Source organism: Cucumis melo, chromosome 5, assembly GCF_025177605.1.
Source record: "Cucumis melo cultivar AY chromosome 5, USDA_Cmelo_AY_1.0, whole genome shotgun sequence".
In the NCBI taxonomy this organism is placed as follows: domain Eukaryota; kingdom Viridiplantae; phylum Streptophyta; class Magnoliopsida; order Cucurbitales; family Cucurbitaceae; genus Cucumis; species Cucumis melo.
Window position 1 is genome coordinate 1,317,703 of NC_066861.1, and position 26,002 is coordinate 1,343,704.

The 26,002-nt window shown below is 33.8% G+C and overlaps 4 protein-coding genes and 1 non-coding gene across 7 annotated transcripts; 1 reads left to right on the plus strand and 4 right to left on the minus strand.

Annotated features, from left to right (window-relative positions):
* Positions 1-888: 888 nt before the first annotated feature.
* On the plus strand, positions 889-5,566 carry LOC103491481 (serine--glyoxylate aminotransferase-like). 3 transcript variants are annotated; one of them, XM_008451448.3, is made up of 6 exons: positions 889-1,160; positions 2,326-2,601; positions 3,076-3,360; positions 3,527-3,893; positions 4,329-4,539; positions 5,235-5,566. In XM_008451448.3, exons 2-6 carry the CDS (start codon positions 2,397-2,399, stop codon positions 5,370-5,372), a joined length of 1,206 nt encoding a protein of 401 aa, XP_008449670.1. In that variant the 5' UTR covers positions 889-1,160; positions 2,326-2,396; the 3' UTR covers positions 5,373-5,566.
* A 1,421-nt stretch (positions 5,567-6,987) lies between these two features.
* LOC103491480 (uncharacterized) lies at positions 6,988-8,977 on the minus strand. The gene is made up of 3 exons (XM_008451447.3): positions 8,790-8,977; positions 7,854-7,891; positions 6,988-7,308 (listed from the first exon to the last, which is right to left on the minus strand). The coding sequence occupies exons 1-3, from the start codon at positions 8,860-8,862 to the stop codon at positions 7,195-7,197; spliced, it is 225 nt and encodes a 74-aa protein (XP_008449669.1). The 5' UTR covers positions 8,863-8,977; the 3' UTR covers positions 6,988-7,194.
* Positions 8,978-9,203: 226 nt separating this feature from the next.
* On the minus strand, positions 9,204-9,275 carry TRNAE-UUC (transfer RNA glutamic acid (anticodon UUC)). The gene has a single exon. It is a non-coding gene; the product is annotated as a tRNA-Glu (tRNA).
* A 564-nt stretch (positions 9,276-9,839) lies between these two features.
* On the minus strand, positions 9,840-12,567 carry LOC103504149 (pentatricopeptide repeat-containing protein At5g27110). Its single transcript, XM_017048155.2, has one exon. The coding sequence runs from the start codon at positions 12,377-12,379 to the stop codon at positions 10,298-10,300; it is 2,082 nt and encodes a 693-aa protein (XP_016903644.2). The 5' UTR covers positions 12,380-12,567; the 3' UTR covers positions 9,840-10,297.
* A 1,699-nt stretch (positions 12,568-14,266) lies between these two features.
* Positions 14,267-23,477, minus strand: LOC103491479 (PH, RCC1 and FYVE domains-containing protein 1). Its single transcript, XM_051085111.1, has 10 exons — positions 23,342-23,477; positions 22,826-23,118; positions 21,631-21,717; positions 21,014-21,103; positions 20,040-20,120; positions 19,719-19,913; positions 17,509-19,635; positions 16,573-16,719; positions 15,476-15,861; positions 14,267-14,829 (listed from the first exon to the last, which is right to left on the minus strand). Exons 2-10 carry the CDS (start codon positions 22,892-22,894, stop codon positions 14,697-14,699), a joined length of 3,315 nt encoding a protein of 1,104 aa, XP_050941068.1. The 5' UTR covers positions 22,895-23,118; positions 23,342-23,477; the 3' UTR covers positions 14,267-14,696.
* Positions 23,478-26,002: the final 2,525 nt, after the last annotated feature.

Genomic DNA, 26,002 nt, shown 5'->3' on the forward strand with positions numbered 1-26,002 from the left:
ATTATAAAAAGCAAGTTGTCCTTTGTTTAATTAGTACCTTCTCTAGAAGGTTGTCAATATTACTTGACCTTCTAGGAAGTTTTCAGAAACTACTCTTAGTAACATTTTATGAAATTTTGATCTGACCATTTCGATATTACCACAGCATAAAACGGTGCAACACACATATTTTGAAAAAGAGAAAAAGGTAATCTTAATGTCACTCAAAGAGAACAAGTCAGGCTATAATTTTTATGTTTAAACAAAGTGATTTTTGATTATTAGAAACTACCAATCAGGCCGTCATTATCTTCTTGTGTCTTTCGATGAACAAGAAAAACGATTTTGTTGAAGAGAGTTGGTATAGGTGTAGGTCACAAACTCCCAAAGTGAGAAATCGAAGGAGAGGAGGATAAAATTGCTGATTAGGAGTGAACTCTGGAGTAAGCAACAAAGAAATGAAATCCTAACTGTGTGGACTGTGTTGTTGGAGAAAGTTGTGGTCTACAAACCATTATCACTTTATCTTTATAATTTTCTTTTTCTGCCTCAAACTTTTTACTCTCTAAAATTACATACTGCATCACAAACAACACATCAGAAAACAACATTCTGAATTTACTTTTTGGTTCTAAATTGCCTGCCCTTTCTCTATACAATGGAGACAATAATAACACTAACAATCCTAACATACAAAGTTCTAAAACATCTCAATTTGATTCAGAGGTTACGTTAAAATTTTATATACATAAATCAAAATAGTCATGATTCAAATCTACGTACCTTGACCAAATGAATCGAAGTTAAAAGTGCACAAACTAAAATGCAAACAAACCAAAATCAAAAGTAACGGACACCGAATGGTTCTTGTAGAAATGGTGATGGTGAAAAAGCTAGTTGCCTTGGCTGAAGGACCCTGTAATTCTTTTTTAAACTCAAACAACGGGGTGGAGTAAAAAGATTCAAACTTTAAGGTTGAAACAATGTATGAATATGAGGAAAAAAAGGAGGGCCAATGCTATGAGTTCTTATCTGCCAAATGCAAGTGAAATGGGGCCCTTTTGTTATGGTTGGCTCTCCCTTCCTCACTCCTATAAACATCAACTGGTTTCTCCCACTTCTCTTTTCATGGTTTCAACACTTATTATTCTCCAAGCTTCTTCCTCTTTCACTTCATTTTGGTAATCTCAAACTTCTATGTGGCTATCTTTTGTTTTGTCTTTTGCTCTTTCTTTCCCCTCCCCAAAATTGCATGCAAATTGTTAGATTGATATATAGTTCTTGAAGCTTCAATACAATAACTCAAATATGCTCTGATGAATTGGATTTTAGTGAATTATCATCCCCTTTTAATTTAGCGATGTGTCACTTGAAACTAGATTGCCTGTGTCGAACCTTGCCTTTTGGTTTCAACAACTTTACTTCTTGTTAAGTTATTCTAAACAATCTTTGTTAAAAGTTGTTTTTTTTTTCCTCTCTTCATTGTTGATATACGTTGTTTTTTGTATGAAGATTATGGAGTTTTGATTTGTGTGCAATAGTTTTATGAACAACTCTCTTCCTTTCTATTCAAAGCTCTATAAAATAGTTAAGAAGTTGAAAGTTACCTATTTGGTGTTGCTTTCTGTCATATTAATATGATGTATTTCTGACTGCATGAGAAACAAGGAAGAAATTTGTACAAGTATTATCAGTAGCATATCCATAATTTTTGTTCAATGGCTTACTTTAAATCTTCATATAAATATTAACTACATATGAATCAAATTCTTTCTGGTTAAAGAATCTCTTTCTAACTGCTCTGAAGTTCGAATTAAAATTTTAGTTTGTTAACTTTCAATTTTGTATTTTATAGTAAAAAGAAATTTGAAAAGAATTGCATGCTAAAGGATTCAATCATGAGCATATTGAGCGGTAGAGCATCCTACCACTGTGCTAGATAGCCATTTTAATAACTAAAACGACTTGTTCTATAGTAATATAAAGACATATTGAAGTTCAGGGGGCTTGAGCTCCCCTAAAGTTCAACGTATATTCGTCCTTTGATATGATCACTCTGCTTTCTTCTCGTGATTGTACAGAGGAGGAAACAAAAACTAGGTGGAGGGGTACTAAAGGTTTTGTTGTTAATTGTTGAATTGTAATCTTTATATAAAAGCAAGAATTGATGGGAAAAAACCCTTCTATATCATTGTTTTAGCTGTGTTTTCATTTGTAGAAAACTTCAAATTGGTTTTTATTCCTTAATTGGCTTTGAATAGTTGATGCCTAGATTGCCAAAAGCCTGATGACTTCAGAAGGAGCTGTGCTTGAGCATTCATTGTTTACTTTTTCTTTCTTTTGCAGCTGAGGTTTGTTGAGACCAGTAAGTTCACGTTTGCAATTTGTTAACATTTAACAAGTTTGAGAAGGGAAAGATGGACTATGTTTATGGACCTGGAAGGAACCATCTTTTTGTGCCGGGGCCGGTTAATATCCCCGAACAAGTCCTTCGAGCAATGAACCGGAACAACGAGGATTATCGTTCTCCAGCTGTTCCAGCACTGACAAAGACTCTGCTTGAGGATGTCAAAAAGATATTCAAAACCACATCAGGCACTCCATTTTTGTTCCCTACCACAGGTACCATAATTTTGATGGGTTGTTTGAGCTAATAATAAAACTTTGGTTGGAATACTTGAATCTATTATCTGTTACTTCAAACGACCAAACTAGAGAATCTTGCTAACCTTTGAGGCTCCTCTTGATTAGCTATCTGATGTTTAGACTGCTATCTACCTCTACTCGTGGATGTAGCTAACGCACTGTTAGTGAACTACATAAATCTTTGTGTTGATTCTCTATTGTTTACGTTTTTTTATCTTTGATTGTCGATTTCTTATTCAAGGTTGTGATTGGTTTTACTTCTTTCTATTTCGAAAATCATGTCAAATTCACCCTTAATGTCATTGATGTATCATTTTGGACTTCAATGAAATTTTGTGATCAATGTTACTGGATGTTTGGTGCATTATGTTGGATTTTAGGTTAATGATAACAAGAAATGTTTAGAAAACTATTCACATTTCTCCAACAACTTCATTACTTATGGATTAGGTACTGGTGCATGGGAGAGTGCTCTCACAAACACATTGTCTCCGGGAGATCGGATCGTGTCATTCCTTATTGGTCAATTCAGTTTGCTTTGGATTGATCAGCAGCAGCGTCTCAATTTCAAAGTCGACGTGATTGAAAGTGAATGGGGTGAAGGTGCTAAGCTTGATGTTTTAGCTGCAAAGCTTGCAGCTGATACTGATCATACTATAAAGGCAGTTTGCATTGTTCATAATGAGACAGCAACTGGTGTGACTAATGATTTGTCTCTAGTAAGAAGAATACTAGGTAAGCATTGACAAGACTAACCAAAAACTTCATTCCAACTTACTGTTTTTGTGACATTGTTGTAAACGGAGGTCAAGTTTTTGTTTAGTTGTAATTGTCTATGATATTTTATTGTCAAGTTTTTATCTCCATTTATAAGTTCTTGACGTTTATATCAAATTCTCAGATGAATACAGGCATCCAGCTCTTTTCCTCGTGGATGGAGTGTCTTCGATATGTGCTCTTGATTTCCGTATGGATGATTGGGGAGTAGATGTGGCTTTAACTGGCTCTCAAAAAGCTCTTTCCCTTCCCACCGGAATTGGTATTGTTTGCGCCAGCCCCCGAGCACTCGAGGCATCTAAAACAGCAAAATCACTCAGAGTTTTCTTTGACTGGAAGGACTATCTCAAGTTCTATAACTTAGGAACATACTGGCCTTACACTCCTTCCATCCAACTCTTATATGGGCTTAGAGCAGCTTTGGACCTCGTATTTGAGGAAGGCCTTGAAAATGTGATTGCGAGACATAAACGTTTAGGCCAAGCAACAAGGTCGATTTATACACTTTTTTCTTTTGTTGCACTTGGGGTACTTGCAACGGGTAGCACTTTTAGTGTTAATAATTAAGTGAATAGTAATATTTCTAAAGAACTGTAGATATAGCAAAATATCCATGATGATAGACTTACTCCGAATGATGGATCTAAATTTAGGCTAAATCTACAAGATTTTTGCATTGTGCTATATCTTGTAATATTTTAGGCCTAATCGCTATATTTATAATGGCAAAAAAAACAAAAAAAAAACAAAAAAAAACAAAAAAACAAAAACAAAGAGTAGCATATTCCCCTAGAGGTAAATCCATCAATATGTTGTCATATCCTTCAAGTTGGGTGATGAAATTTCAGCATTCGTGTTTTCTGTTTTCGATTTTTGTTCAGCACTAACTCTTCGGATTTACTCTTAACATTTCGAAATGCATACAGGCTTGCTGTGGAGGCATGGGGTTTGAAGAACTGCACACAAAAGGAGGAATGGCACAGTGACACTGTGACTGCTGTTGTTGTTCCTCCATACATTGACAGTGCAGAAATTGTTAGAAGGGCTTGGAAGAGATACAATTTGAGTTTAGGTCTTGGCCTCAACAAAGTTGCTGGTAAAGTCTTCAGAATTGGCCACCTTGGCAACCTAAATGAGGTGAAGTTTCTCTTCAGTTCTCTCCTATTTTCACAACACTCATTTCTAATGCTTTCTATACTTCCAAACATGTCTGTTTCTCTATACTTCCAAATATTTAGTTTAAGAAACCCATCTTCTTTGGAATTTGACATCATGTTAAGAAAGAACATGTGAAATGGCAATTTGCTAATATAAAAACATGAGATATTAGGAGGGCATGGGGTATTGAGTTGGTTCTTATAGTTAGTTGTTATTATAGTATGTAGGTTCTAATAGTTTGTGTTTTGGTCTACACTAGTCTAAGTTATAGTTGAAAGTGTTTGGGGTTTAGACTAAATCTACAGAAACTAATAAACATTGCAACAAAGAGAGTGTAAAGATGAGTAGGCAATGATAAGCATGATAACAAGGAGAGATTTCAAATAGTATTATTATAGTTAATTGTGAGTTATAACAGTAGGAGCCACCCATTATTATAATTAGAAGCCCAAACATTGACCGGGTTACAATAGCCTAGGCTTGAAGTTCGGGCCCAAAACGATCCCTAAGGTTTTCCTTTTTCACTTTTTTCAACATTTGTTTAATAGTTTCAATAAGCAAAGAGATATACTAACTACAAATTTGAGAAACCATAGCAGTCTTTAACATATGGATTTCTATAATATAACTGTTTGATATTATCCGCTAATACGTTGATCAATCATGTTCTTCAGTTGCAACTGTTGGGTTGTCTTGCTGGTGTGGAGATGATTCTGAAGGATGTTGGTTATCCAGTGAAGCTTGGAAGTGGTGTTGCAGCAGCTTCTTCATATTTGCAGAACAACATCCCTCTCATTCCTTCTCGGATTTGATATTCGATCAGTTCGAAACCGTGATCCGTTCTCATGCATTTGCTTTCGTCTACTTTGTAAAGAAAGAACTGTATTGTAATATTTGTTGTCTACTTTAACTCCATGAAAGCATTCATCAGAATGAATGTTTGGCTTGGCTGGCTATGTATTGAGAAACTTCATAAATCCTATATTACAAACACTTTCAAATGAAATTCCAATTTGCATAACACAATCAAACTCTCCAAACCTTTTGGTTTTTTATGGGAAATTAAATGTAATAATGTTTGTTTAAACTCAGTTATACTGTTTTCTTTCGTATTATGACTTCCTAAGGCCTTGAATAAGTGTTTTTAAGTGTCCACAAATCCTACATTAATTTTTTTATCATTTCAAAAAAATTATTCAAATATTTCCAAATCTTATAATTTTTTAATCTTTTTTAAAAAAATATTTAAATCTTCTCAAATCTTATATCAAACTTTAACTAATATTTTTTTAAAAAATTATGAATCTCGATTCATTCTGGACAAAACAACCGTACAAAATTGTATCGAAAAGCCTAAAAACATAATAACCTTGGTTCATCTCGACCAAAATTGTATCGAAAAAGCTTAAAAATTTGACAATTTTGTACTTTTTCGATAGGATGAACCGAGATCAACTACATCTTTTACCTAACTCTCATCGAATTTTCTATTATATTCTTGCCAAATTTTATATAAAATTGGTGTTGTAAATAAAATTTTTATGATAATCTTGTCAACATAATTATAATTATGGAACAAATAAATTAGAATAAATGATTTGAGAAATTATATAAAAAAATTAGATATAAAAAAAATCAGTTAAGATTCAATATAAAAACGAGAAAGATTATAAAAATAAATGTTATTTTCAAATTTGAAAAACTACATAAATCTATGTTTTCAAAGGATTCATAATTTTTTAAAAAAAGATAAAAAAAAAAAAAGTTAAGATTTAGGGTAAGGTGTGAGTAGACTTAAATAATTTTTTTTGGTTTATAAGAAAAATTAAATAAGATTTAGAAAGTTATGAAAAATAATAAATCTCGATCTAATATCTAATAAGACTCACCAAAAAAACCACTCAATGGTTGACCGAAATCGATCGGAAAAAACAGTTCTACAAGTTTTAGAAAATGTCCTACTATTAAAAAACCAAAAGTGTACTACTTTAGTCAATTTTCTTTCATCTTTATTAAAATTTCTGAGGCAATTTTTTATTTAAAGAAAACTATGCTTATATTTATTTCAAGAAATCATAATGTTCTTAATTTTCTTTCATCTTTATTAAAATTTCTGAGGCAATTTTTTATTTAAAGAAAACTATGCTTATATTTATTTCAAGAAATCATAATGTTCTTAATTTCCCAGGGACTCCATGACCCAATGGACAAGACAGTGGGGTCTAAGGAACCAAAGGTTTTGGGTTTGATCTCTAGTGGGGACGTTTTCAACTCAACTCTCTTTTGATTCAGTATTTCTACGAATTTCACAATAAAAATTTCCTTAAAAATATTAGATCAAGAATCAAAACAACTTTGATGAATCTTTTAATTTAAAAGATAACTCGATATATCCCTAAAATTAAAATCTTGAAACGAGAATCAATATTTCATGACATCTAAATAGGGTGAAACCATATCACCATCAATTGACCACTTTGTTCTTTTAACCAACAACCACAAATGGAAGCCTTTAAATAAACAAATGACCAACTGCACTAACTCAAACTTCATGTTGAAAAGCAAGGAATCTAAAAGAAGATTAAAAAAAAAAAAGAAACAATATTATCTGATCCAATTACAAAACCTTGTGATTTAATATGACTTTCCACAATGTATCAAACTCCCTGCCCCTAAGAAAAGGCCAAATATGGCAGCACTTCCAAGTGTTGTTTGTCCAATATACCTAATTTTCAATAGTCCTGGGACCTGCAAAGAACAAATGCAAGTTTAGACAGTAATTCATTCCCATCTATCATCATCAGAAGCTGTTTTAAGTTTTTCTTTTTGATAATCTTTGGGCCTATAAGACTAAAACTTAACATAATAAGAATGAATAATTGAAACAAATGTAGCAATATTCAGGAATACGAACAATTCCCCTATAATCTATGAGTTTTCCTCTCCACAAATCAATTGAGAATAACAGGAAGAAGAATATAAAAATAGAAAAGATTATAAAATTTGTTTCCACAAGGCCAAAATCTGTAATATTTTATTTTTCAGTTCAAAGTTGGGTGAGTGCGAATAATTTTGATCACCATGCTAATAGAACATAACTTTGGTAATCTCCCCTGACAATAGAATTCCTAATGAGGCAGTGCCGGAATCTCATATTAGTTTCAAGATGTTTAGATAAGACACTAGTTAACTGGAAAAAGATTAACTATTCATGATAATTTGATGAGAAACTTTAGGTCATCATAATAGAGTTAAGAAGAGAGCCGTGGTTGAATTTATCAGAGATAGTATACCTTAAATCTAATGGCCTCATAAGTCCCATAAACAGCACCTAGAAAGAAAAAGAAACCTGTTAGTTCTAGAATCCTCAGCCAACACATACCACATACTCCAAAATTCGGATGAAAACATGGAAAGAAACTCTCGGAGTGGAGTTATACTCCATAGACAGGAAAAATATATACATATAGAACTTTGATCCAAATATTGATGTATAGCATCAAGATCGTTGCACTAGCTAGTTCATAATGCGCATTGCTCAACACTAATACATTGATAACGGAGAAATCAAATAACAAGCTTCTTGAAAATCTATACTCTGGCAATATAAGATTAAAACTGAGCATCAAGTAGTCAATACATTCTCGGATGGAAGACGGATAATAAACGATAATCACTAAGCTACATGCTTTAACACAAGTTCCGGTCAATTTATGTTTTTGAGTACATAACATAAGATTAGTTGACTCCATACTTCACAAGTTAAACCTACCAAAGTACTTCAAAATTAATCATTAACATGGGCAAAATAAAGTCCACAATCAAGTGATATGATCAAACAAATAAAGCCTTAATTTATACAAACCGAAGGAAACATAGATTTAACATGAGAAATCAAATGAAATAATTCGATAAGGCACTCAAGGTTACATAGCGGTATAATTCTTAGTAGTACATTATCACTGAAAAACAAACATGGTTCAATCACAGATGCAAGAACACAAATAGACCAAAATATCCAGCTTCCTCCTCATATAAAACTATAAACTATTTAATCCAACACATCCCATACATATAACTACTCAATCGTCGATGAGTCGAAACAACAATCAAACCATAACCGGAAGCTCAGAACTCGAGAAAGAAAAGTAAAACCGGAATAGGAATAAGAAGACGACAGATAATAATAGGACTGAACTTCTTCAACGAAAATTTAGGGTTTTCCTTACCGACGGCTCCTCCTACGGCGCCACCAACGGCAACTCCGGCAGTAACTCGAGCCAAACAGCTGTCTCTCGCCATACTCAGCGACCTTGATATTATTCTCCTCGAAGAAAACACACAAAGAAAAAATTTGTTCTTCGAGCAATTAAGCTTCGAATTGAATATCAACTATCACCGAATCCTTTCAGGACTGATGTTCTCAAAATTTGATCGGGAATTAGTATCTCTATCTGGGCTTTCACCGGCCAGCGCCAGCCCAGTTCCAACCACCATATTGGGCCAGGCTCGAAAAGAAACATGGGACGATTGTGTTGATCAAAATATGGGTTTGGGCTTCCGTTCGCCGACGCTTTGGCCCACTTAAGATCAAAACTACGGGCCCAGTAGCACGAAGCGAAAATTATAAATGAAAAAATTACTTCCGTTGCCGGGAATCGAACCCGGGTCTCCTGGGTGAAAGCCAGATATCCTAACCGCTGGACGACAACGGATTGTTGAGAGTCAATACTGACTTTAATTATATATTCCTTTAGGTTAAATATAATAATCAGTCCGCACAATAAAATTGTGAAAATTTTGTTGAGGTTTCTTTCTAAATAAATCGGTAGACAACTTCGAGACTCAAATAATTTTGGAAAGTACAAAGTCTACGTCATAGAATACTAAAAATTCGCATCAAGTTTTGATAAATTTTGTTTAGGTTTGGACTAAATTATTACAAATTTAAAAGTTCAAGAACTAAATTAATATAAATAGAAGTTCATTGACTAAATTGCCTAATCTCTTCTTTCTTCTTGCTTTTTGCAAGTGGAAATTCCAAGTCTGACTATGAAACTGAGATAGCGGATTATTTCTATCCTGGTTCTAGATATTGTACCTTGTCTTATTCAAGAGAAAGCGAAATTTTTGACCGACTTCTTACCCTGCTTTGAAAATTCAAGAACTAAATCAGAACAAATCTAAATGGTTACTTTTATCAAAGTTTAGAACCTAAAAGTTTTTCTTAACCTTAAATGTAACAATCAAACCCATGTATGACCCTTTATGAAGGCGTATAAATTAAAGGCTGAAATCTCTATTATTAAAATTATATTTGAAAATTTCATAAGATAAATATTTAAAATAAAATACATTTATGTCTAAAGTAATGGTAAGAGGATAAATAAAAGATATATTGTACTAACCTATTGACCATTAGAAATTTCCAGCTAAAATAATACCTTCGATCACAAACGACACCTCCTGAGTCCTGAGGATCAACTCTTGTATTGAGCTTTTGCTGATGACTTGAGAAAATGGCATGATTCCAACTTGTAGTTGTAGGCAAAATTTACAGCCTCTACCATAAACAGCTACAGCAGCAAAACTTGAGTCACCATTTTCAATGACAATTGAGATCTTTGGGAGGAAATTTGTCACATTTGTTGAGCAAGTGGTATTGTTTCTTGAAATGAGCTTGATTGCTCTTTTGACATGTATGGAAGCAGGCATAATCCGGTTTTTTGCTAATCTACTATAGCTCTACTTCATTCTTCTCCATATGACAAGCTAGAATGTTTAGACATTCATAAACCCCATCAGCGGAAGGGTTTGACTTATCTTCAACAAAGAATGGATGGATTTTTTGGTTTATCTCAATCCAGCTGCAACCAGGGCTTTTCTTCAACCCTAGTTCTTTCATTTTTCGTCGTACTTTACGTACCTCGTCCCATTTATTGACAGAAGCATACATATTTGACAGCAGAATATAAGTAGATGGATCCTTAGGATCTACCTCTATAAGCATTTTCCCGATTTGTATGCCTAAAACGAAGTCATTGTGCAAGCGACATGCAGAAAACAGTGTGCTCAGCAATCCGATATCGCTCTTAGTCTCTTTTGATCGTTGGAGAATTTCATAAGCTTCATGTAATCTTCCAGCACGTCCAAGTAGATCTATCAAGCATGAATAGTGTTCAATACCAGGCTTAATGTCATACTGAACAATCATTTCGTTGAAATATGTACTGCCTTCATCAACTAATCCAGCATGGCTACAAGCAGATAAAACTGCTAGGAATGCAACTGAATCAGCTCGAACATTTGACTTCTGCATTTCATCAAAAAGCCTCAAAGCTTCTGAAGCCTGGCCATGAGATCCATAAGCAGAGATCATCGATGTCCATGACACAAGATCCCTCTTTGGTAATTGATGAAAGAGTTTTTGTGCTTCATTGACATCCCCACATTTAGCATACATATCAAGAAGAGCCCCCATAACGATTTCATTGGCTTCCAACTTATGGTTGATTATGCAGTAGTGAAGCTCTCTACCCTTATCCAAGGCTGCTAGCTGTGAACAAGCTGATAAGGTGCTAGAAAATGTTAAGGCGTCTGGTTTTACGTGATGTTCTTTCATGTTATCATAGATTCGGAGAGCTTGAATGTGATTACCCACCATGACATATCCAGAAACCATGACATTCCAAGAGACAACTTCATTCTTGGATATACTTCTGAAGATAGTTTCAGCTGAAGAAACATATCCACATTTGAAGTAGAAATCAATGAGAGAAACATCAATGAAGATGTCAACATCTATTCTATTTCTCAAAATATATCCATGTATAAATTTTCCATGCCGAAGTTGAACAGACCTCGAGCTAGCATATACAATGCTGGTCAAAGTCGTCAAAGTCGGTTTAGTTCCTTCGTCATTCATTCTCATGAGAAGTTCAATGCAGGATCTGCTATCACCTTTCAAGCTATACCCTGTAATCATAGCATTCCAAGTGATCGCATTCTTCCTTGGGATTTGCTCAAAAACTTCTTTGGCCATTTCTAAACAACCACATTTTCCATACATATCCACAAGCGCAGAAAGAACAAAAGCATCCAACAAAATCTGCCTATCTATCAACTCCCTATGAATCTCCTTACCTCTTTTCAAATTCAAAAGCCTAGTACAAGATGAGACAACAACAGTAAAAGTCACAGAATTAGGCTCAAAACCCAACTCTTTCATTTTATCAAACGTCTTCAACACAGTCTCAGCCTTACCATCTTTAAAATAACAAGAGATAACTGCATTCCAACACCCCACATCTCTCTGAGGAAATTCATCGAACAGCTTAATGGCATCAACAAACTGATCACATTTCGCATACATATTCATCAAAGAACTCCCCACAAAAACATCCCATATCAAACCCGTTTTCAACAAATGATTATGGATTCTCCTCCCATAAATAACTCTACCCAATCCACCACACGCCTTAAGAACAACTGGGTAAGTATAAAAATCAGGTCTTACATGAGAATTACAATTCAATTGGTCAAAGAGTTGCAAAGCTTCAACAAACCTGAAATTGTTGGTGTAAGCAGAGAGAAGAGAATTCCATAAAGAAACATCCAGTGAGCATTCGTTGGTTTGAAAAACAAGCTCAGCTGATGCATAATCATGGCAGGAAAAGTAAAATCCGATGAGGGATTTGCAGAGAAGGATGTTGGATTGAAAGCCACAAGAAAATATTCTTTGATGAATAAGCTTGCCTTGTTTCAATAATTTGGAGCTAGTGCAAGTTCTCAAGGCAGATAATAGTGTTACATAATCCATACATTATATAGTAATAGTGTAATGCAATGGAAGAGATTGAGAGAAGGGGGAATTGTTTGGCATGTGAGAGCTCATGCAAATTTGTGAGAAGGGAAAAGATTCCATATGAAGAATCAATTTTTCTTTTCTTTTTCTTCTTTTCTTAACTAATCAAAATAGCTAACATTTGTGGTGAGACTTGAGAGAGAAGGTAATTGATAGGGCCTTTCTTTAAAATTTTCTTTTGAAAAACTATTTTAAAAGAAAACCGAAATTATTTATAAATATAGTAAAATTTAAATTCTAAATTCTAAAAGGAATTATGGATCTATGAAGATTGAAATATTTCCTTCTGTGATGCAGTTTGCGAATGAATCTTTGAGAAAATCATTGACTACAAGATGTTTGCGTAGTAAAAAAAATACATGATTGAACCAACCTTACATAGTAACTATAAGGGTGCGTTTGGGGGAGAGAGAGTTATGGAGGAAAATGATTATAATAATCCTAAGATTATGATAATCCTAGTGTTATAATAATATGTGTTTGGGGGAAAGAATATAAAATGTACTATTATAATAGTATGTGTTTGGGGAGAGTGTGTTTGGGGAAAGGATTATGATTGTAGTAATTTAAAAAATAATAATAGAATTTAGATGGAGTTATTTGATTAGGGTAACGTAGGATTGTAAGAAAGTAAAGATAGGATAAGATAGGGTTATTTAGAGATTAGGATTATTTATCATATTCCTTGGACCAAACCCTAATTCTTTTTCCTCTAAAACCCCACCCCAAACACACCCTAAGGATCTTGAAACTACGCAAATATTGTTAGAAAAATACTCAAAAGAGTAATAGCTAGAGTTAGTGTGTAAGATTAACGTTAGTTTGTTTGTACATTTTGTAAATAACTGTTTCGAATTTAGACGTGAAACCAATAAGTAAAAGAAACAATAATAAGAAGAAATAAAATTGAATAGAAGAAATAAAATTGAATAGATTTAATTATTTCCTTTTATTTAAAAATTTAAAACAAATATTTAACGAGTATAGATAAATTTTAAATTTTATCAACAATAAATATTGATAACAACGTGAATTAACAATAGAATTGGAAATTTTGTCTTGTTAATGTCTTTATATTACGATTTAGATTAGAACAAAACGAGGTTTTTCGATAGGAAGAAAGAAAAGAAAAAGAACTTTTTGGCCGATTACCACAAGATGTTAATATCGATCATCTTGTCGACAATTGAACAATGAAATGTTGCTTAGTTTCTCAAAGAAATTAATATCATTAAATCAATTTATAATAACTCATTGACAGTTATATTTTTTTATTAGTCACTTTTCATCCTGAAAATAATTCTCAATTTTATATTGTCATATAGTTAAACCTTTCTTTTTCAATTATCAACTACGAAGATTATAAAATGTTTATTAAACCACTACTTATCAAAGTACCAAATTGTTTATTGATCCATTTCAACATAAATTACCCATTTTCCTTTTCAACATACTTTTTTAAAATAAATAAATAAATAAATTTACCTCAATCAAACTAACTCTACTTTTTGAACCTTACCAATGAACTAACAAAGCCCTTAAAGTCAAAATTATAGAAGGATCAAATTATGGTAAAACAGTGTATGAACAGTTGAAGCTACAGCATCAACAAATCTAATCGAAAAGGAGACCATTGCTTTTCAAAATAGAGATCAAATTTATAACAAAAGAATCGTCAAATGTTCTTTCTTAATACACAAGTAACATGTTCGAGGGACTCGAGTATTGTATCGTCCAAGTGCACAACATCCAAGAGAGTAAAAAATAGTCAAAAACCGAAAGCCTAAAAGTTACATCTGTTAAAAAAATGGAATTATAAACTAAGCTCATAACAGATAAAAGTAGAACAAAAATAACGCAAATGCATTCGCTTATCGGATTTACATTGCAGCTGATGTGAACAACGGCCAGGAAAGTTACTAAAAATTTACATTTCTTACACTCAATCCCCCACATAGGCACATTATATAGGGGAAAAATTGAGGGACCCTCAAAAAAGAGAAAATAGGCCAAAGAAACAAACAAGAAAAATGAAGGTGAAAAAACAGGGGAACAATTTAAAAACACAAACCCCTCTTAGTTATCCCTCTAACTCTCAATAATACCATATATGGCCCTTTTTTTTTTTTCTTTTCTTTTCTTTTCTATCCCTAGGGATGGATAAAACCAAACAATTTGATCATATTATCACTTACCAGTAATATAAGCTGTGAGCATGTAAACAACCTTTTTTCATTTACAATCAATTGGATTAGACGGACCGGTTTCCGCATCAGTGAGCCAAGTCCTCGCTACCGACACCTACACTGGACTTATCGATCGTACGCACGTTATATTGATCGTATACTCTTGCTCGGTTTTCCGCCCACCATTGTTCTGCTTGCTTCTCGGTAAACCGTTTTCGACTGCAGTATGGGGAAAGAAAAATGTGATGTGTTGTAAAATTCTGTTATCATCTAAGTATGGTAGACCATATGATTTACAAAACTGATGCTATTGTTAGTACTGTGAGATTAGACAGATGGGCTACCGCATGACTTATCATCTCTACACAACATGCTTCAGAAAATTCAACAACATTAAACAACAAGAATAAATGCTTGATCCATATTGTTCTTGTCTCATAAACTTCTGATCATTAATAATGACAGGAAATAGCAAATGAATTTCATTGACTTTTCCTCTTTAACGTGATGCATACGATTTCATATCAATGGAAGGAATTGTAGTATTGTTGATTGATTTTTTTTTTTTTTTTTGTAACAGCCTATGCTTAGATGGTGTTAGTTGTCTCAAATATGCAATGAGACAAACCTGCTCACAAGCATAACTAATTTATTTGTCCTTCACTAGGTTATATTAAGCTAGACAGACAACCTAGCCACCAAAACATGGGAGGATAACAGACTGGTCGTTTTGTGAAAAATGATGATGGAAGCATAGACATGTGCCTTGCCTTCTTTTTTATAGTCTGATAACATAGTCGTAGAAACTATTGACTTCAAATCAACTCTTTTAAGAAGGATTAAATCAGCGAGGCTGAAGTTATACCTGAAACGCACTCGCTTGAGATCTTTGGCACCACCCTGAAGTGAGGTAAAAGTGATATATACACCAGGCTCATCTTGCTCAACCCATTCAGCGTCATGTCGAGAATCACTTTCTTTAACCTTGTTACCATTTCTAGTTGTTGAATCGGAATTGCCCTGTCTATTATGGCCTGAACTACGAATACTTGCAGTGCTAGACCCATTAGACAGCAAGTGACTGTTTGATTCTATAACATCGGCTTCAAGAGACATTGTTTGACCATTAGAACGGTCAATTGATGGAGTAACAACATCATTGAAGGGTGGACTGGAGCCCAAGGAGGCTAGCGTAGGTGATTTGATGTTACGAGCTGCTCCGACTGGAAGTCTTTCTGCCATTTCCTTCAACTGTTGAAAACACAGCAAAAAGAAATTTGCAACTTAAGTAAAGATGATAAGACAATATTCAATAACTTGGATCGCAATCATGAATAGCAGCTACTTAAGTTACATCATATCATTGCCACCCAAAAACATTTGAAATTACCTTGGCTAACTAGTTTTAGATCTTTAAATTAGAGAGAACATAAGTAGACTTCTTTTTGCCCAAGGCAAAATGCCTGGAGTAACCCTAACAGCTATAGGTTAAGGTAGCACTAGCGGTACAAGAATCTTAGTTCCTCAGTAAAATTTGAAAATTGTGCAAGAGGCTGTGGTTCACGTTATCTTACGGACACCTCCATCCAAGGTAACTAATCTCACCCAGAATTCTTCACCACCCAAGTGATAAAGCTAGATAACTCCAGGTTCAAATTCAGTCAACAAGAAGAGGATGTTTTATGCATAGGTAGACTAAATAAAGTAATTGAGGACAAGACACTATTCCAATGATTGATTACAAAAGGGACATAATTTGGTATTCATGATTAATGATTTACTATCTTTATTTCTTTTTTTTTTTTTTAATTACGGCCCTCACAATACACAGTAACGTAAGGGAGTTCAAGTAAATGGCATGCACGATGTCCTATTTTCAGGTGAGAAACACAAACAATAACGGACATGCATACATTGTCTCATAAACCAGCATACCATCACATACAAGAATACATGACTTACTTGGGCAGTAAGCGACATGATTACTTCCTTTGCTGCATTGCACTTTGTCGCTTCTGCTGCAGCAAATGCCAGTGCTTCCTTCAACTGTTTGGTTGTTCTTTCCATCTCAACTTCTTGAAGTTGAGCTTTACGGGTAAGATTTTCAACCTACAAAAGAAATTGATTGGTAAGACCGATGCCTTTAGAAACTCCTAATTAACTATGGTTTCTGCACAGTAAAGAAAAAAGGTCGATGTAGACGAAGCAATCTGAAACCGAATCCAAAGACCTTGAAGAAGTTTTTTAGATAAAGAAATATTTCATTATCTGTATTTGAAAAAATGATTGCCTGCGACAATTTTGGGGGAAAATAATCAATTAACTAAATAAGACAGTACTTGTATACATCTGGCTCTAAATGCTGCACTATTTTCTTTATGCCTCATAGTTTTTGCTGAAGTGGAAACAAATTTAATAATTGGACATTTTGACAATGAAATTGCTAATAAATCCACCATAAAGAACAATGATAAGGAATGACACCTTGATTCTTCTACATCATCATCTTTTGTATCATAGGAATCAAGCTAGTGCAACTACTCTCAATAATTCCAAATTAAAAAACCTACTTCTCTCAAGCCTTGAAGTGGCTGCATCTCCATGGGAAAATTTGTATTCTACGGGACAATCTTTTGCTAAAAGAAATATATTAATTTAGTTTCTCAAAATTGTGCCAACATGAGCTTAGTTCAACTGGCACCCAGTGTATGTTGAAGATCCCAAAAGGTCCATGGTTCAAATCTCTTTTCCCTCATTTGTACTCAAACAAACAAAGAAAAAACTTACCAAGATTGTTAACTTTCACATACCATTAAATTCAGCAACAAAATTATAATCAAGAAAAATCATATGATCAGCTCCGTTCAAGAAGCTTAGAGAAAAGTAGATCCCGTGTACCTGAGCTTTTAACTTAACAACCTCCTGGCTAAGACTATCATTTGTCCTTTTGGCATCATCAACTGCAATCTTTGGTGAAGTAAGGCCTCCAAGAGTTGGAGTAGGTGTTGTTGAACGAGGTGGACTTGCTCGCCTTGATATAGGGGATGTTGCTCTAGAGACAATTCTAGAACCAGGAACTGAAGCAGAAAAGAACTTTTTGGATGACCCAAACACTGGATTGAATGATTTAGAAATAGCTCCCCACTGGGATCCTCCATTTGGAACCGGTGACACCCTGCTGCTATTACATTCAAATTTTTTGTTTTTCTTGGAAAACTGGCTTTCCCCTTGCTTCACAGACTCCATGGAAGAAAATCGAGCAAGTTGAGCACGAGACTTGACAGACTCCGGTTTCTCATCTTTCTCAACAAAATCAGTGGATCCTTGATTGATGCTTCTTCTTCGGCTTACTGAAGACTGAGAAGAAGCATCAGTTTCAAGTGCCTTCCGTAGTTTGTTATAACAGTTATCACATACACGATAGGGTTTGTTAGGATTTGGGGCCATTGAAGCCTTGTGACATTTCTTACTACTGCAAGAATGACAAAAGACAAGTCCACAATTATAACAGTTATGTCGCTTCCTTTTGAAGTTAAATGGTAAGTGGCAGCCAGAACACATAGACTGATCAAAACCAGAAACCCATTTATGAAGGCAGATAGCTGCAGTAAAATTTGTACCACAGGCAATGCTTTTAACTTGCTTGTCCTTCAAAGCTTCTACTAACGTTGGTGAATTTCGGTCATCCGTGTCACCATGACCCAAACGACCATTTGCACCCTTGCCCCAAGTGTAGACTTCAGTTCTTGAAGTTAAAACAGCAACATGATAAGCACCACAAGCTATTTCTTCCACAAAACTTTTTGAAAGCTTTCCTTCAACTCGAACAGGAACCTTCCCATCCGCATGAGGATTGCCTAACTGGCCATATACGGGACTTCCCATTGTGTAAACTTGACCGGATGTCGTAAGGGCAACAGTCATGCTGTGCCCACATGAAACTCGACAAAAGTTAGGGTCAACAAGAGCTGCCACACAAGTGGGCACTAGTTTAGTCTCTTTGTCACCATGCCCTAGTCGACCCTTATCACCATCTCCCCATGTAAATAGCTTCCCTGAAGAGCAATTACTGGAACTCGAGCTTCCAACCATAACTTCAACTACAGCAGCAGTATGCCAAACACCACAAGCAGCCCGCACAGTGCGTAGACCCTTGAGAGATTCCACTTCCCTAGGCATTGTGACACTGCTGCGATCTCCATGGCCTAAAACACCAAAAGTTCCATCACCAAAGGTAAAAAGTTGCCCTGCAGAGGTTACAACTGCAGTGTGCCAAGGTCCACAAGCGATGGAAGAGACATGTATGCCCTCCAATGGTCCATTTATCTTTTTGGGAATCCAGTGGCTTACTTCATTCCCATGGCCAAGGAGACCAAAATTGTAAGTTCCATCACCCCATGTGTACAAATCACCAGAGAGGGTAACAGCACATGTGTGATACTCACCACAAGATACCAATTCAATATTTGTATTACCAAGGGCATCTACAAGCTTCGGTTGCAAAACATCAGAATCAACACCGTGCCCAAGTCTGCCTCCCGATTCCTCCCCCCATGTGAAAATTTCCCCTTGCTTTGTCACCAAGGCAGCATGACGTCCACCACAGGCAATGTTCTGAACATCCAGAACTACAGCAGATTCCAGTGCTTTAGGAAGCAAAGAATCCATTTTGAGACTGAAACAACTTCCAACTTTATGACTTCCACCACCAAGAACACCATCCCCAGTTCCTTCACCCCAAATAAAAACATCCCCCAGGGCATCGCCGTCATCGTGACCTGAGCCTTGGCTGGATGAGCTGACGGCACTTGATAAACTAACTCGAAAAGCATCAATTGCCATTGCTTTCATTGGACCATGCATTTCTGAGCTACCTGATGATAAAGAGTTGACTGACATACTGGCAGAATCAGAAGGGAAGAACCCCTTGGGAGGAACAGTATACAATATAACATCTGATAACGCCTTATCCATTCCATTTTTAGGAGGACTTCCATATGGGCTCTGAAGTCGAAAATCACCATCCTATATTTTGAAGGAAAAAAATTACTTATGACTTATCTAAATTTACTTTTCACAATAGACAAGGTATGGGATAAATAAACTACCTTTTGCAAGCTATCATTACTACCAAACGGTGAATTAAGGGGAGAGCTTCTTCTGGTGTAAGTTCGAGGACTATTTGCTTCGGATTGCATCCCATCACTCCTAGATTCTGTTCTCCATTTACGGTGATGGCTACGGGAAATTAATGTTTTCAAACCATTGAACCAAACCTCAGCTTCATCTTTGTCCTTGCAAATCTAGTATGCAGAATAAAGAACCAGAATTTTAGGATTTAAAACAACAAAGTAGTCAAGATAAGTAAGGGTGGGGGTGAGGCCAATGAACTGAATGCAAACAGAAACATAAACAAAATAATAATATACCAAATCTAAAGATCTGTCATTATATATTAGAGAAAATGACTGGTATTCCTTCTCTGGCCGTGGATACCTTTGAAATATTGGCTGCAAAGTTTTGTGAAACAGATCTGATCAGCATATAGCATACATATACGATAGATCATAAAGTCACAACACAAGTAAAATAGCCACTGATTTCCACTAATTGTTTTGGTCAAAATAAGCCTAAAAGTATATGTACGATTTAAATCTTAGATACCTAAAATTTTCTCAAATATAATATTTTGATTATAATACCACCAAATGCTCTATCTAGATTGCTAAACAAAGATTAAAATGTCCTCTGGAATACACAGAAGAAATCTCAAAGTCTAAGGAATAAAACAAATTGGTGTAAAAACTCGACGACTCAAATAATCAATTTTACTAGGTATATGAAAATGCCAAAATATAAATACCAGATAACTTCACTTTTTTATGTGGAGGGGAGAGAGAAACACTACACAGACAACTTAGGTGCTCAATGTGGTTTATGATGAACCTATACAAAGATTGAAATAGTAAAGCTAGTTTAACATAGAACCTCGAATGAGATGTACACTAAACATCTTCTCCTTAGTATTTCTGTTATTCTACACTTTTTCTAGGCTGGTTGGCAATAGGCCAGCACATGAACCTTCTAGGAAGGATTTAACAACATAGGTGACAACCCAAGCAGCTAAAAATTTCAAAAGCCACCACGTTCTGAACTTTATAAATAGACCAAAAACAACATCGCCAGCCACCTTTTCAGTTGTGACTCTTCAGAGTATAAGTTGAATTTTAGTGCTTTCTCAAGTTCAGAGAAATAAGCAATACCGAGGTTTCTTGATAGTTATCATAATATCACGTTGGATGCAAATCAATGTAAGTGGCCACAAATGCAAGGAAGAAAGAACATAGGTACTAAAGAAATCAAATCTTTAGATGAGGGAAAATCTTTAGAAAATGGTACTTACAGTGCGTTGCCCAGAAATTATTCTAGAAACATGGCTTAGTTTAAGGTGTTTCTCCTCTTTTCCTGAAAACCAAATTAGAACAGACTCATCCTGAAAACATAAAACATCACCAATCACTTTCAGTTCTTATGGTAATATCCCATGCAACAGTCATAGTACGGAGCTCCATCAACAAACCAAAGTAAAAGAAAAGAGTATGACATGATCGGTTTAGTATTGGTTTGATTACATTAGGATCTAAAACACGTCAAATTGTCTGCTCTTTTCTAATCCAACTCCATTGGAACTTAACTCTGTCAAATTTTTGGGGGAGAACGTCAAGTTATCCTACTGGACTTGGACATCTATTTCTTTATGAAGATAAGTTATCCAAGTAAATATGGATACACAGATAAAGATTCCATTTTAACTAAATCAATTAAGTAGATATTTTCATACGTAAGATGTAAAGGTCTCATAAACATGATCTCATCGACTAAAGTTAATTCACCATTATGGTGCTGAAACTGAGTCTATCAAATCAGAAGGCACTATCATGCAAGAATAATGACTACTGTAAACTTGTAATTTATGAACAACCCCTAAAACAATTTCTTTAAAAACATGATCAAACTTACATTAGAAAGCCGGAAAGGACAGAATTTTGGTTTTCCCCTCCTCCCATACTTTAGAAGATAAGCTCCCTTCTTTAGCGCAATAATGGACTGAAATATGTAAAGCAGAAAAAAATATTACATACTACATTATAAGTAGGCCATCTAAGTGCCTTTTAGAAGTTTGGCTATTGAATGGTGGAAATGTAGATGCTACAGATTCTAGGCAAGAAATTATATGACAAACGGTAACTGTTGAAAATAAAAACTAAAATAATAATAATAATTAGATGTGGACATCCAGATAGAGACTTTAAAACGGGACAAACCTCACAACTCTTCTAAGAATATTAGTCATCTCGTTTTACATTTTCCTCTCAACAATCTCAAATACTATATTTCGCTTGTTAATAGCCTTGAATATTTTGCCAATTGACATCAATGGCTCAAACGACTAGACTTTGGAATCTATTTGACTATTTGGATCAATGAATGAGCATACACAACACATGAACAGAAGTGTAGCTTGATTCCTTTGCAACAATTGCTCGTGAAATCAAAAAATAATAGCTAACTAATTTGATCCTATGAATTAAATTTAGATCCAGGACATTAAAGTTGAGAAGGGATGTCACAGTTCAGCTAGATTCATCTTCTACCATTGTCATTGTTCAAGAAAGTGGCCTAGTTTATCCTAGATCACAAGATTGAGTGTCGGAAGCGTCCTTCAGTTAGTCTACGCAATATTTTGAAATCAAAAGATCATATGGAATCTTCCAACGATTAAATTATACCAACGCCGAATTGCCTCATCAGAACCAGAAAGTGAATCTGTCCAGAAAATAGTCGTCAAGCATTTAGCACACGACTACCTTCAACTAATTAATTTACTCTTCATATACCGTTAAGTAAACCAAACTTGCATCCAGAAATTCAGCAAAAAATTATTCCAATTAAACTTCTGATGCAACAACGCAGTCAAAAAACGGCACTCATTTACACTGAAAGCGAGACTAGAGCAAGCAAGTGATGGCGACGGCAGTGCAAAACGATACTGACAAAAAATTAACTACTTCATTTATACGATTGTCACACTGATTTGAGAGAAACATAGCAAAAAACAAAATCCGTTATAACTTCGCAAATCATGAAAAACATTAAGATTGAGTATTACAATTTACAAGGATATAAAAGAGTAAAAAGTGGATGATGAGAGCACCTGCTCGATATCCCTTTCCACCGGACCATTCCTATTAAGATCTGAAGTCATCCTATCCATCCTCGACATCAAGTTTTTCCCCCACTTGAACCCTCAAATCTGAAAACTCAACTTAAACTCATCCATTTTCATAACCAAGCGCCTCCATTGACCACTTCACGCCAGAAGCCGCTAACTCTACACCTAAAACTCAAATTCAAAAAGCAATTCCAATCTACACCTCTAAAATCATCCATCTCAAGTACTCAAACTACACAGCTCCCCTCCGATTCATCCAACCACCGGTAAGAAAACTGCAGTGAGTCTGAATCAGTAATAGCTGAAAATTGTTGAATGAGTTGGCTGAATTGGGTTAATCAGTAAGGTGGTTGAATGAGTTGACAGGAGAATATAAGAGAAGAGCTAGGTTAAAGAATCAAAAATGGGGAAAAAGAAAACAGTGGTGAACCTCCATAGATTGGCGTGAAGAAGGAGAAAAAGTTGGGGGAATAGGTGTGAGCGTAGGAGAAGAAGTACCTGATGAGCATGAAAGTGCAAGAAAGTGAAAGAGAAAAACTGGAAACTATGATCTGATTCGGAGTTGTTGAAGGGAAGAGAGAAAGTAGAAAGTCGAGGAGAGAGAATGACAGAGAGAGTGAAGAGCACAGAACGAATAGAATGAATTTGTAAAAACAAATATTATTTCATAAAATTATTACATTTTGGAAATTTGGAACTTCCGAACAAATGAAAAAAAAAAATCAAAATTATTTTAAATAATAAAACTTCCAAAAATATTTACGAAATTCAAATTAAGATAATTTTGTTATATTTATAAATATTTTTAAAAAAGTTATGGTTTAAAATAATTTTTCTAATTAAAAATACATTATTCATTTCATGTTAATATTTTAAAAGGTCGTAATAATTGTAAAATACAGAATTTATTTCGGGTTAATATTCGAAAAAAATATTTTAAATAAAAAATCTAAAAAAGTTATGGAACAATATCACAATCTATGGTTTGACGTAGGTGGTAGTCTATATTGCAGTATATCATTGATAAAAGTAACATTTTATTATATTTATGAAAAAAATGTTTATTTTACTATATTTAAAAATAGTTTTTGATATTTGCATATTTCCGTGAAAATATATTATGATATATTTTTTTTTTTTGTAAATTAGGTTAAATTGTGTATTTAGTCCTTATAATTTTAAACGTTGCAATGTAGTCCCTACGTTTAGTTTTAATTTGGTTCTTATAGTCTAAAATAATAATAATGATTTTTCCACTTTAGTTGTTATAGGTCATCCTTAATTTAACTGTTTAGAAAATTGTCAAAAATAGACCACTATTACTTTAGTAAATTAAATGTGTAGACAAAGAAACGAACCTCCAAATTCAACATTAATTACTTTTGAGCTATGCATATTTTGGCAACATTAGACCACTATTAAACCTAAGATTTCGAATGGGTTAGTTAGTGAAGAAATTAATTATTAAATAGTATCATAATTCACCAAAATTATATATACATATATTATCTGAGACATTTTTTAATATAGCAAAGTTATCCAAAATATTAATAGATTTTAGCAAAATTTTATATATATCATATCATAAATTTTGTTTTATCATTTATAATAATTTTTCAAATGATACTTTTCTTTTTAGAATTTTAACGTTATTTGAATAAATGTCGATGCACATATTAAAATACTATTTATTATATAATTATGCTAAACTTTTTAAAGCATTTAACTCATCATCTATCATTATCAAAATCATTAACTCTCAATTATTACTGCATCTTTGTTAAACAAAGTATAGTTATATTATATTGTACGATAATATATATTATTTCTATTGATTATTTGACACGTCATTAAAAGTTGTATCAATTTATTAAACATTTATACGTGGAACACACAATTCTAAATAGTTATTTAAGTGTTCAACAATAAATGAAGGTAGTACCTATTCATGTAACATTAGATATTTTAACTAATAAAGATGATGTCTTATTATTTACTCGTGTGGTGACTCATGCACTAAATTAAAAATAATTGTGGTTTTTTATTTTTTATTGTTATTTTTTTTATTAACAATACAAAAAGCATAAACTAAAATCTTTGACTTCCTAAATCAACATTGGTACACATTTATGTTAGTTGAGTTGCGTTTCATCTCAAAATGCAAGTTTTTTTAAAAATATTGCATTATTAGAATACATAAACTTCACCGTCCTCCACAGGAATTTAATTCAACTAACATGTATAAGGATTAGAAGATCCTAATTTATATCAAAAGAAATAAACCTCGACATCTATTAATTAAAAACGAAATGGGTATAAGAAAATAAAAGAAATCGCAACGAAAATATATTCCAAAGTCATTAAGTCACATATATATTCATTTTAATGTTGTTTTTAAACTTAATTTTGAAAACTCGAGAACAAAATTGGGTTAATTAGAAAGATGGTTAGTAGCTAAATGTACGTATTATTGTTGAAAATCCGAAGACCAATGACGTATTTTTCAAATATTAACGAAAGAGAAAAAGAAAGAAAGTTGATATGATAAAGTGACAATGGCCACGATAATTTGTCAAATTTGGATGTTGACATTTGCACTTTCCATTTTCTCCCATTCTTCGTCGGTTGGACCTTGACACATGCCCAACTAACAATCTCCTTTCTCTCATTTTCAATTTTTTCTTTAATATATATATATATATATATATATATATATATGAATTTCAAACAAATTATATATATATATATAAAGAAAATTGTTATAAATAATACAAAAAAGTGAAACTATTTACGAAATATAACAAAAAAATTTAAATGGACTATAAAAACTTGGTTCGATGATTTTTGCTATATTTTATAAATAGTTTTAATATATATGAGTGTATATATATATGTGTGTCTATATAGATATGTGTCTATATAGATATGTGTCTATATGTATATATAGATATATGTCTATATGTATATATGGATTATATATGTATATATGGATAAAATTGCATTTTAAAAGGAACTAAGTATTACTTATTTTCTAATAAGTTAGGGTAGGATTGGAACGAGAGATAAGTTATTATAATCTTGAATTATTATAGTTTGATTATAATAATTTATATTTAAGGTATGGATTACTTTAGTTTGAGTTATATAACAGCATGCGTT